Below are 12,094 nucleotides of genomic sequence, written 5' to 3' on the forward strand. Positions count from 1 at the left end.
GCCTTGACCAGACAAACCTTTGTTGGCAAAGTAATGTCTCTGCTTCTGAATATGCTATCTAGGTTGGTCATAACTTTCCTTCCAAGGAGTAAGCGTCTTTTAACTTCATGGCTGCAGTCACCATCTGCAGTGATTTTGGAGCCCCCAAAAATAAAGTCTGACACTGTTTCCACTGTTTCCCCATCTATTTCCCATGAAGTCATGGGACCAGATGCCATGATCTTAGTTTTCTGAATCCTGAGCTTTAAGCCAACTTTTTCACTCTCCTCTTTCACTTTCATCAAGAGGCTTTTTAGTTCCTCTTCACTTTCTGCCTATAAGGGTGGTATCATCTGCATATCTGAGGTTATTGATATTTCTTCCGGCAATCTTGATTCCAGCTAGTGCTTCTTCAAGCCCAGCGTTTCTCATGATGTAATCTGCATAAAAGTTAAATAAGCAAGGTGACAATATACAGCCTTGACGTAATCCTTTTCCTATTTGGAATCAGTCTGTTGTTCCATGTCCAGTTCTAACTGTTGCTTCCTGACCTGCATATAGGTTTCTCAAGAGGCAGGTCAGATGGTCTGGTATTCCCATCTCTTTCAGAATTTTCCACAGTTTATTGTGATCCACACAGTCAAAGGCTTTGGCATAGTCAGTAAAGCAGAAATAGATGTTTTTCTGGAACTCTCTTGCTTTTTCGATGATCCAGCGGGTGTTGGCAATTTGACCTCTGGTTCCTCTGCCTTTTCTAAAACCAGCTTGAACATCTGGAATATTACTCAGTTTTAAAAAAGGAAATCCTGTAATATGTTACAACATGGATGAACCATGAGGATATCATACTAAGTGAAATAATCCAGAAACACAAATGCTGCATGATTCCACTTATATAAGATATTTAAAGTAGTCAAACTCATAGAAGCAGAAAATAGAATGACAACAGCCAGGGAACTCGGCAGTAGGGGAAAATGGGGAGTTGCTTTTCAGTGGATACAGTTTCACTTCTACAAGTGAAAAAGTTATAAACATTTGCTGTACAACAATGTAGCTACTGTTAATAAAACTATAATGTACATATCTCATTTATATCTGGAGGAATTTAGGCAAAGAAAAGAACAAGTCCAAATGCCTTACTGGGTATAACCTATTCAGTGAACTGAAAGAAGTCCATTACAAGTTGGGCACAGTGAGTAAGAAGGAGAGTGATAACAGATGAAAACTAGAAATGCAGCAGTGTCTGGTCAAGCAGGGACTTACAGGCCATGTTAAAAGACTTGAATTTTATCCTCCAAACAGTGGAAAGTTTCTTAATGGATTTAAGTAAAGGAATAACTATCTGATTAGTTTTAACAGCCTTGCTTTTCTCTTAACATACTTCAATTAATAAAATTAAATAAGAATCTCCCCAAAAATGAACAAAAGCAAAATTTCAGAAATATCTAAAATTTAGATTTAAGGCAAAATTCTATTAAAATAAAAATACAATTTCTGTTTCTACAACAAACATGGATCAAATAATCTGAATCGAATATGAATTCAACATAGTTTCTCTATAGAATTTTGGTAAAGTTTGTCTTAAAACGGCAGGCATACACTTTGAGTTTCCTTTGAAAGAATAATGCTAAAGCATTTATTCAGACGCCAGGGAGGGAAAGTAATGGAAATGTCTTATTTCTGATCTCTCATTAATCAGTATTAAAAATGAGGGCACTTCAGCTAAAAAGTCTGATATCAATGTACTTAATAATTTTGTTATTTTTTTTAAGCTCTGAGATGTTTGGTTGGTATCTGCCCTGAAACAGCTTTATATACCATTCTGTATATGTAGAACAAAAAACCTTTCTTCTCAAACTTACCTTAATCTCAAGACAGTATTTAAAATTAGAACACAATAATCCATATGGAACAACATCAATCTGGTTTTCTTTCTCCTTCTTGGTATAGCAGTCAACTCAAAAGAAAAGAATATGAGCTGAATGTTTACCTAATAAATTTTTTATTTGTGAAGGCTATATGGCAGGAAAAACCTTACCAACAGTACAGCTGTCTTCCAGTACCACATCAACATTTCTGTCTCTGTACTCAACCCTGAAGTCCAGCATCCGCGGTTGCCTTTCTACAATTTGCCTAGATGGCATTACAGGTCGAAATGCTGAAGAGGAAGAGGGAGCAGGAGCTGGAGCTGGGTGACTTGCTGGATCAAATGCAGGTCCTGATATAGTCTCACCTCCATAGTCACTGAAATATTGACAAAAAAGCATTATCATCAACCAAATCACTACAAATTACCACTAAAGATCTACTCCATACTTGGCTTGTGTTGTTCTTCACATCATATTTATCTACCTGTGCATCAAGGACTAACTTAAGTTCTAATTCTTTCACAAAATCTCTCCCACTGAGTGAAAGCCACCTTACATTCCCTCTCATAGTAGTATCACACATATTATTCAATTATTTTTTTGTCTTGTGCTCTTACTATGTTGGTAAAACATCATTTAAACTCTTGTGAATTACAGTATTTTCTTTCTGATTTACTTACCCAGTCGTTAACTACATTTTCCACAAAATCTATTCTGAAAACTTTACTATTCCTAAACCAAATAAACAAATAGCCTTAACCATTCCTTCTAAGAACAATCTTTCCTTCCCATCCCATCCCCAAATTTCACCTTTCTTCTAGCTAAATTATCCTTCATATCTCAGATTGAATATTTTTCAACTCAGAGCACGTTTTACTACCTCAGACTAGTTCTAACTTCTCACCACTACCAATAATTATGAAGCTCACATTTGTGTTTTTATTGGCTGTATCATCTGCCAAGTTCAATACTTTATCACAGGAGATACACATTTAACAAACTAATGAGAGAAGAAATAATTCTAAAGAATTTGGATTTCTTTCTCTAACTTAATGTATATTTTATATATACATATATATATATATATAGTCACTATTTTCCCCCTCAGTAGGAAAAGTAGTGGGGGAGCATAAGAAATGCTCCCATTAAATATCATTATTGTATAACTTTTCTCCAACATAAGAACTATAAGCTCAGTTCTAAAATACTTTTCTTCTCACCCTGAAGCTAAAGTAAATTAATGGGTGGGGGGCTCGAATAGGAACAATGACAAGAATGACCAAAAACAAGCTAGGTTAAGCCTTGTTTATACAATTAAGGAGAAAATATTTATATTTACTTCATATTTTAAAGAATAGAATTAGGATAAGACTAAGAATAGAGTAGAAGAGAACAGAATAGAATAGAAATTATCAGTATGTTTAATAGTTAGAACTAAGTATTGTTTCAAAAAACTTTTGATTCTGGGACATATTTGTAATATGTGTTTTGGATTCCAAATATTTCTCACTGTAGGTCACTGTCAAAAAGTCTTAACATGACTAGGTTAGATCTTAACTGAGTTCAGGCACTCAAGTAATCGCTGATTCAAAGACATAAACCTATCCATTCTCCCAGTTGTTACAGTCAAGGAAAGTAATGTGGGAAGGAAGACATGAGAACAGAGAAAATGTCCCAAGCAGGAAGAATGTCACTGCTGGAATCCAAAGTGAGTTTCTAATATCTAAGAACAGAATCTGTGCAACACTTCAGGTATCTAAATGTTGTCACAATGTCTCAGAACCTAAGAAAAACAGTAGCTTAGTCACTGACTTATTGTTTCTTAATTCCAAATTCACCCCTGTATAGTCTTCTGTAATTTAGGAGCTAAGATTTCTGCAAAATTATATTTTTTCTTTAAGGTTTCCTGATAGACTCTGTCAAATAGAGGTACTAGATAGAACTTAGTAACTAGGAGCAAGGCAAGAAAGATTTCCTTCTTCCTGTTTACATGCATTTCCATTAGCATCACCCTGCAGCTTTCAGTCGCGTGCTTTTTTTCAGCATTCCTACAATCAGCTTCTTGTCATTCCCCCTGAGATACCAGTTAATGGCTAGACAATAAACATCCCACAGAAGTCTGATCCTCCATTCCAAAGAGCCCATCTGAAATTTAAAGTTCTGTTAATTTCTTACACCTTCAAGTGGTAACTTCCTGAAGCAATGATTATACCTGTTACTTCAGTTTTACTTTTTTGCTCTTTTAGTCCTCCAAACCTGTTTAACTGATCCTACATTGTGTGCTTAGTCACTCAGTCGTGTCCGATTCTTTGAAACCCCATGGACTGTAGCCCACCAGGCTCGTGGGATTCTCCAGGCAAAAATACAGCATTCTTGGATTCTGAATTCATGGGATTCTCCAGGAAAGAATTCTGAAGTGGGCAGTCATTCATTCTCCAGGGGATCTTTCTGACCCACAGATCGAAGCTGGGTCTCCTGCATTGCAGGCGGATTCTTCACCGTCTGAATACCTCTGTTAAAAATACCCTAGAGTGTGGTTTCATTTTCTTGATAACGAAGGTGTCCCAGGAAACAGAGGATTCAGGAACTGCCTTGATTATGGTCTTGACCTTCAATGCACTGCTTAGCTCCTTGCCAACGGAAAATGGGATATTAGTGACCCAAGCCATGCACTGGCATAATGATTAACTATCACTATTCAAACAAGTGCCTGAAGGAACCAAATGATGATCTGACCTGACCATTATGGTGGTAATAATGATAACAAGAACTATGAGCAGACTGCTTCTCACTCCAAAGGAGAGCTTACAGAACAGAATGACACACTAGGGAGTTTTAACATTCCATTCATTCATGTTAAGAATGTTACAGAGTTTCTGAAGTGGCACTTTTAAACAAGTTTCTTATCTCTTGTAATCAAAGGTATGATTCTCCTAAAAATCAGACTCAGAATTTAAGTTTTCAGCTTGCATAGCTATAGTGAAAGTTGAATATACATGCTTTTTAAATCTCTCTTGTGAAAGTTAAGGCACTGTTGTGGAAGGAGTGAGGCCCTAAGATGTGGAATGGGGATGAAAGTGAAAGTTGCTCAGTCATGTCTGACTCTTTGCAATCCCATGGACCGAATAGGGGTCGTATGCTGCTGCTGCTGCTAAGTCGCTTCAGTCGTGTCCGACTCTATTCGACCCCATAGACAGCAGCCCACCAGGCTCCCCCGTCCCTGGGATTCTCCAGGCAAGAGTACTGGAGTGGGTTGCCATTTCCTTCTCCAATGCATGAAAGTGAAAAGTGAAAAGTGAAAGTGAAATTGCTCAGTCGTGTCCAACTCTTAGCGACCCCATGGTCTGCAGCCCACCAAGCTCCCCTGCCCATGGGACTCCCCAGGCAAGAGTACTGGAGTGGGTTGCCATTGCCTTCTCCAGGGGTCGTATAGGGGACTGTATTCTCCAGGCCAGAATACTGGAGTGGGTAGCTGTTTCATTCTCCAGGGGATCATCCCAACCCAGGGATCAAACCCAGGTCTACCACATAGCAGGTGGATTCTTGACCAGCTGAGCCACCAGGGAAGCCCAGGAAATGCAGATACCTGAGTGGATTCAGATAAAGGTTAGAACTGTGAACCCCTTGAGTCTCTCTGAGCCTCTTTTGTAAGCAGAAATAGCTCCTCCTCATGGTTAAGAAGACTAGTCTCTTGCTTAAAAACTATTAATACTATTACCTGAGACAGTTCCCTTGAAAGTTGATGCCTATTCTTAAAACCTACCTCCACCATTCCTTACTACTTAGAAAGTCGGATGTAGGCATGCTCCACAAAAACAAGTACAACATATTAACTGAGAAAAGATAGCTTATATCCAAAAGTAATTATAAGATTTTGATAAATTATATCAGCAAAATCATAGGGAATAGTTGTGGAAATAAATTTGAAGTGAGTTTGACAAAAAGAGTTTGGATAGGGCCAAATATAATATGTTTGCTTAAGCAGCTGTAAGAACCTCTAATAGTTTTCTTGTTGACCGAAGGAAACTTAAATCCCAAATGAGTCTACATTTAATGAGGATGAAATGCCCAAACTTTCCTGGCAAAATGTAGAAGAAATAAAGATGCTTAAAAAAACATGAATGCTGGAGTTAATTAATCATGTAGAACCTGAATATATACACATCATCCCATGACATTATCCATGAGGTCCCAGAGAATACTGCACTAAAGCATTGAAAAAACACATTAGGAAGGAAATCTACATCCTTGAAAAACTCTGTAGTAGCTGTCTTCTGTGGGTAGGGAATAAGACAGGTGTTCCAGGGCTAATGACACCACTGAAAAAGATTCCCTAATAGGCATGATGGGATCCCACAGTGCAGAGGTCACAGAGCAGAGTTCAACAAGAAAAAGGTGGAAGCAATGATGTTAATAGACATCATGGATGAAACGTAAGAATAAGAAGATTTCAACCTGCAGAAATCTTTAATAGTACTTCATTGAATGTGGCACTTCTAAGAAACAAAATTGAAAGTCAGTTGACTAAAATTACTTGATCTGTAAACAGTAGAAACCTAGATCTGGCAACCTAGATCCTAACTTCCATAATATCTACACTGGAGGGTCAAGTCCTTAGTCCCCTAAAGACAATGCAAGAAAGCCACCGTAAGTATTGTAAAATTTCCTCTAAGAATTCCCCTAAGAGACCTGTAGCTATTTACTAAGGGTTTGTGTACTGATTAAAGGAAAATCTAGATCTTTAGGAAATTACTAGATGCTAACTCTAATACTAATTCTCCTGGGAATATAAAAATGGAAGATTACAGTGGTAAATGAAGTTTTGGCCTAATCTAATCACACAAGGTTCATTTACTCTCTTCAACCTACTCTGCAGTTTTTTCCCCAGATCCCGATAGATAGCTCCTATTGACTTCCTGATCCATGAAATCAGGGATATTAGGTAGGAGGAGAGAACAGGAAGAACAACTCTTGCATACACTTTTTGTTTTAATTTGCAAGCACCATGACAAGCATTTTGCTTCCTCTCAGCAGGGTAAACAATATGCCCTCACTGTCTTTTCCTGAAGATTAAATCAACTCTCTTGCTCTTTGTCATAATAATCTAGCCTGGACAGATCTTGATTACCCAGGTATTCCACAAAACATTATAGTGATGACAATGCAGACTGGCCCTGAAGAGCAAAAGCAGCAAGCATTTTGATGCTTTGGTAAGATACACTGGCGTGCTAGACATTAGGAGATACACACCACAAAAATGCAGGGCCCTTCACCTTGTTGAAGTTTCAGGGTCCAGGGTCAGAAGCTGGTTGCTGTCCCTTGTACTCCCATCAATGCCTAAGAGATATCTAAGCTAACTGAGAAAGAAAAAATTTGGACTGGGAAAGGAAAAAATGATTATGTCTAATATGCCAGTACCAACCAAAAATAGACTGCTGAAACATCATTACAACCCTAATCAAAGATATCCCTGAATGACTTCCCTGGTGGTCCAGTGGTAATGAATCTGCCTGCCTGCCTATGCAGGGGACACAGGTTCTATCCTGGTCAAGGAAGATCCCACATGCCTTGGAGCAACTAAGCCCAAGTACCACAACTACTGAGCTCACGTGCTACAACTACTGAAGCCTGTGAGACTAAAGCCCATGCTCCCCAACAAGAGAAGCCATCACAATGAGAAGCCCACACACTACAACGAAAGTAGCCCTACTCACAGCAACTAGAGAAAGCAACTAGCACACAGCAACAAAGATGCAGCACAGCCAAAAATAAATAACTAAATGAAATTTTTAAAAAAGACAGTAGTGAGAGTGAGGAGAACTTAAGGTTGTAACACAGGGTGTCACTTCATTTAGATGGAGAAATAACTTGAGATACAAATCTATACTGAATCACATGAAGTAGTTAATGAATTGGTCAGCTGATCAGAACTTGGAAAACATAAAAAGAAAACTGACTCACACAAGAGTCTGAGGAAGAGGAATGGAAATGGATCATTTTGTGTGGACACAAAATGTGAAAATATGTTATTGGGTGACTGCTGTCTAGGAAACTGAAAGTAAAAGTCACTTAGTCGTGTCCAACTCTTTGCAATCCCAGATACTAGTCCATGGAACTTTCCAGGCCAGAATACTGGAGTGGGTAGCCATTGCCTTCTCCCGAGGATCTTTCCAACCCAGGGATCAAACCCCTGTGTCCTGCATTGCGGGTGGATTCTTTACCAACTGAGCCACAGGGAAGCTATCCAGTTAAAAAAACAAAAAAAAAGGAGGGGGGGACTCTCAATACAGATAAAATGGCATTGTTCTGCTGATGTCAGTGACCTTTATTCATTTGTACCCCAGGACTATTCAATACTTTAAGGTACAATCTGGCCATGCCAATAGGAGTGGAGGTTAGGCACAACAATATCAACTTACCCTCACCAAGTCTGCATCTGGCTAGAGAATCTACAGACTGCCTAAACTGCAAACAAGAGAGACCAATATGGAACCCTCAATACAACCCCATTCACAGGAGTCTGGTAATGGATCATTTCTACCATGGAGGGGGCAGTCCGTCATCTGTTCCTATCTAAAAAGACACTTTTCTGGATACATAGTTGACTTCTCGGACAGCAATGCTTCTGCCAGCACCACCATTCATGGATTTAAGGAATGCCTCATTGATCTATGGCTTTCCATCCAACACTGGTTCTAACCAAGGAACTCATTTCATAGTAACAGAAGTTCAGCACTGGTATCACTGATGTATACCATTACCCAGAAACAGCTAGCTATTTAACAGTGGAATGGTTGAAGATAGTTATGGCACAGATTGGGTATAGTTTGTGTGTCAGTTGCTCAGTTGTGTCTGACTCTTTGCAACCCTATGGACTGTAGCCCACAAGGCTCCTCTGTCCATGGGATTCCCCAGGCAAGAAAACAGGAGTGGGTAGCCATTTCCTTCTCCAGGGGATCTTCCCAACCCAGGGATCAAACTCAGGTCGCCTGCCCCGCAGGCAGCTTCTTTACCTCCTGAGCCGCCACGGAAGCAGTTCTCAAAGTTTAAAGGGTGGTATATGCTTTACATTAATGACCAAAACATTGTGATATGTCTCACTGCCAGGGGAAAAAAATGAGTATGAGAATTAAGTGGTGGTATTAACTTATTATGCCTAATAACTTACCAAATTTTTGCTTCCTGCAACTTTGGGATCTGGTGGTTCAGAGATCAAGGACGTAATGTTTCCACAGTACTTCCACTGTGTTAGAATTTGAGAATGCCAATTGGCCATGTTATTATACTCCTCAAGTTACTGAATCAGCCAACAAAGGAGGAGATACTAGCTGATATCTCCTGATAATCAAGGGAAAAAAATCAAGACTGTTGCTACATGCAATGGGCTATTTTCTAGGGTATACCCAAAGTTAAGCAGAGAAGGCAATGGCACCCCACTCCAGTACTCTTGCCTGGAAAATCCCATGGATGGAGGAGCCTGGCGGGCTGCAGTCCATGGGGTCGCTAAGAGTGAGACACAGCTGAGGAACTTCACTTTCACTTTTCACTTTCACGCATTGGAGAAGGAACTGACAACCCACTCCAGTGTTCTTGCCTGGAGAATCCCAGGGACGGGGGAGCCTGGTGGGCTGCCGTCTATGGGGTTGCACAGAGTTGGAAACAAGTGAATCGACTTAGCAGCAGCAGCAACATAACCAATTTTCTTCAAAAGTCCACTGAGGATACTAACTCTTCAAGAATGAATGTTTGAGATGTCCCACCAAGTAGAGAACCTTGACTATTTGAGGTACTGACTGACAGAAAACAGTGGAAGAACAAACCATGGCTGTATGGCCAGTAAGCAGAAACAAGGACAGTAACAACATGTGTGTACACACACAAAATTCTGTTCTTAGAGTTTACACACTGAACCTATCAACACTATCCTAGCAGTGACAGCACCATCAATGGCACCCACTTTGTTTCAGAGTCAATCACTCATGTTAGCTTCTATTTTCTTTCAATACTTCAAAACAAACCTCTGCATACTGTCAGAAATATCAGTATCAGCTGAGCAAGATTTCTTTCTCATGTCTGGTGCTAAGTTCCTAGGGTTCTTCCTCTGAGCTCCAAAATTCTGCTAACTTCAACCTCTCCCAAAATCTTTCTTTTCCCTCCAGTACAAAGAATGACCTTGTGCCCTTCAGTGGTCAATAGGGGGTTCTTCTGGGCAACCTGTCCTAGAGCAAGCTCTCTGGAGTGGGTTCCACGGATCTGGCCCATACAGTCCCAGCTCTGCCCACTCTTCTCAGAGGACGCCACAGCTTTAAGTTTTCTCTGGCCCTAGGCTCCCTTCCTTATTCACCAGTAGAACACACCCCATCTGGGCCTAGTGGTGCATTTGTTTCCTGCAGTCGTTACATCCAGATTGTTTTAAGTATCCCTTTTTGGCTCTTTCAACCTACACCACATCTGTATAACTATGCACTACATGAAAGACCCTTAGATTTGAAATTCCTAGTGTGCTGCTTCTTTTCTCTTACCAAACCCTAACTCAAGGACAGAGTTTAATATTTCTAATCAAAGCAGGCTTTGTTGGTCACAAAGGATTTTTTTTTAAGTTATCACTTTAAAATTTTCTTATTAGCTATAATTATTCTATTTCAAGATCGACAAAACATAATGAATTTATATTAGAGTTTCTTACTAGCAATTAGAAAAAGAGAGAGAGACAGAGGAAAAGAGGTCCAGTTAATGAATACTCTTATCAGTTGTGACTAATGTTCAATAGCATCCAAAGAGTGCAAAGGTATCCAAAACTGTTGACTCAAAAAATATATTTAAAAAATTTTCACCTATGAAGACTTCAATCCTATAATCTGACCTTCTCACTATTCTAGTTAACCAAAAATTTAAAAGAAGAAGAAAAAAAATATATACACACACAAACACACTGAGTGATAAGGGAAACTCTATGGAGAAAACTATTTTAGATCTAAACTTCAACTAAAGTGTTGTTTTTATCCTTATTCAACTTTCCTCTACAAACCACACAGGTCCAGGAAAGACAGTGAACAAAGCAAAGCAAACAGAGACTCTAACCTTGTTATTTCCATTTTGAAAAGTTAACCCCTTGGTAAAACCTCTAGGTACAAGATAAATAAATACAATGTGCCTTAAAGATAAATGTCTTTAAAAAAAAAAAAAAGCCAGATTTTTTAAATGGACATCAGGAAAGACAATAAACAGAAACTAATTAGCCCAAATGGACATTTTCTAAATTAGAAAACTTCAGTATCTACCTATTCTGAAAGTTATTTATAATAATGCTCAAGATGTGAAAACAAACCTCTCTTCTCTAGGCTTCCTCAATAAATTAATAAACAAAGACACATACAGTACATATGTGTGGATCACAACATAAAATAGTTGATAAACACCATTCAGTCAATGAGCAAAATTACACAGTATTAATTCAAAAAATTTTTAGAAAACATAACATATACTGGCCAAAAACACAAGTAATTCATTAGTGCATCTTTCTAACAATAACTATCTCCAAAAATAATTTTTTAAAGGTGCTGAACAATATCCTGAATAAATAAAATATTTTACCAAGAAGGGTTAAATATACATGTATATATTTGATGTTTATGAATAAACATCATAGATTCTGATTGCATTAGTTACAAACTTTATTCAGTTCAGTTCAGCCGCTAGTCGAGTCCAGCTCTTTCTGACCCCATGGACTGCAGCACGCCAGGCTTCCCTGTCCTTCACCAACTCCCAGAGCCTGCTCAAACTCATGTTCATTGAGTCAGTGATGCCATGCAACCATCTCATCCTCTACCATCTCCTTCTCCTGCCTTCAATCTTTCCGAGAATCAGGGTCTTTTCCAATGAGTCGGTTCTTTGCATCAGTTGGCCCAAAGATTGGAGTTTCAGCTTCAGCATCATCCTTCCAATGAATATTCGGGACTGATTTCCTTTAGGATTGACTGGTTTGATCTCCTTGCAATCCAAGGGAATCTCAAGAGTTGTCTCCAACATCACAGTTCAAAAGCATCCATCTTTGGCACTCAGCTTTCTTTATGATCCAACTCTCACATCCATACACAACTACTGGAAAAACCACAGCTTTGACTAGATGGCCCTTTGTTGGCAAAGTCATGTCTCTGCTTTTTAAAATGCTGTCTAGGTTGGTCATAGCTTTTCTTCCAAGGAGCAAGCGTTTTTTAATTTCATGGCTGCAGTCACCATCTGCAGTG

The 12,094-nt window shown here is 39.0% G+C and overlaps 1 protein-coding gene across 2 annotated transcripts in view; it reads right to left on the reverse strand.

Moving 5' to 3' along the window:
* The window catches only part of FAF1 (Fas (TNFRSF6) associated factor 1), a 489,357-nt gene that overhangs the window by 351,312 nt on the left and 125,951 nt on the right, over window positions 1–12,094 (reverse strand). For both annotated transcript variants that reach the window (XM_010834447.1, XM_010834446.1), the window contains exon 4: window positions 2,018–2,223. In XM_010834447.1, coding sequence (XP_010832749.1) covers window positions 2,018–2,223 — 206 coding nt within the window. The remainder of the gene's footprint in view (window positions 1–2,017; window positions 2,224–12,094) is intronic.

This window comes from Bison bison, unplaced genomic scaffold, assembly GCF_000754665.1.
Source record: "Bison bison bison isolate TAMUID 2011002044 unplaced genomic scaffold, Bison_UMD1.0 scf7180017864033, whole genome shotgun sequence".
Taxonomy (NCBI): Eukaryota; Metazoa; Chordata; class Mammalia; order Artiodactyla; family Bovidae; genus Bison; species Bison bison.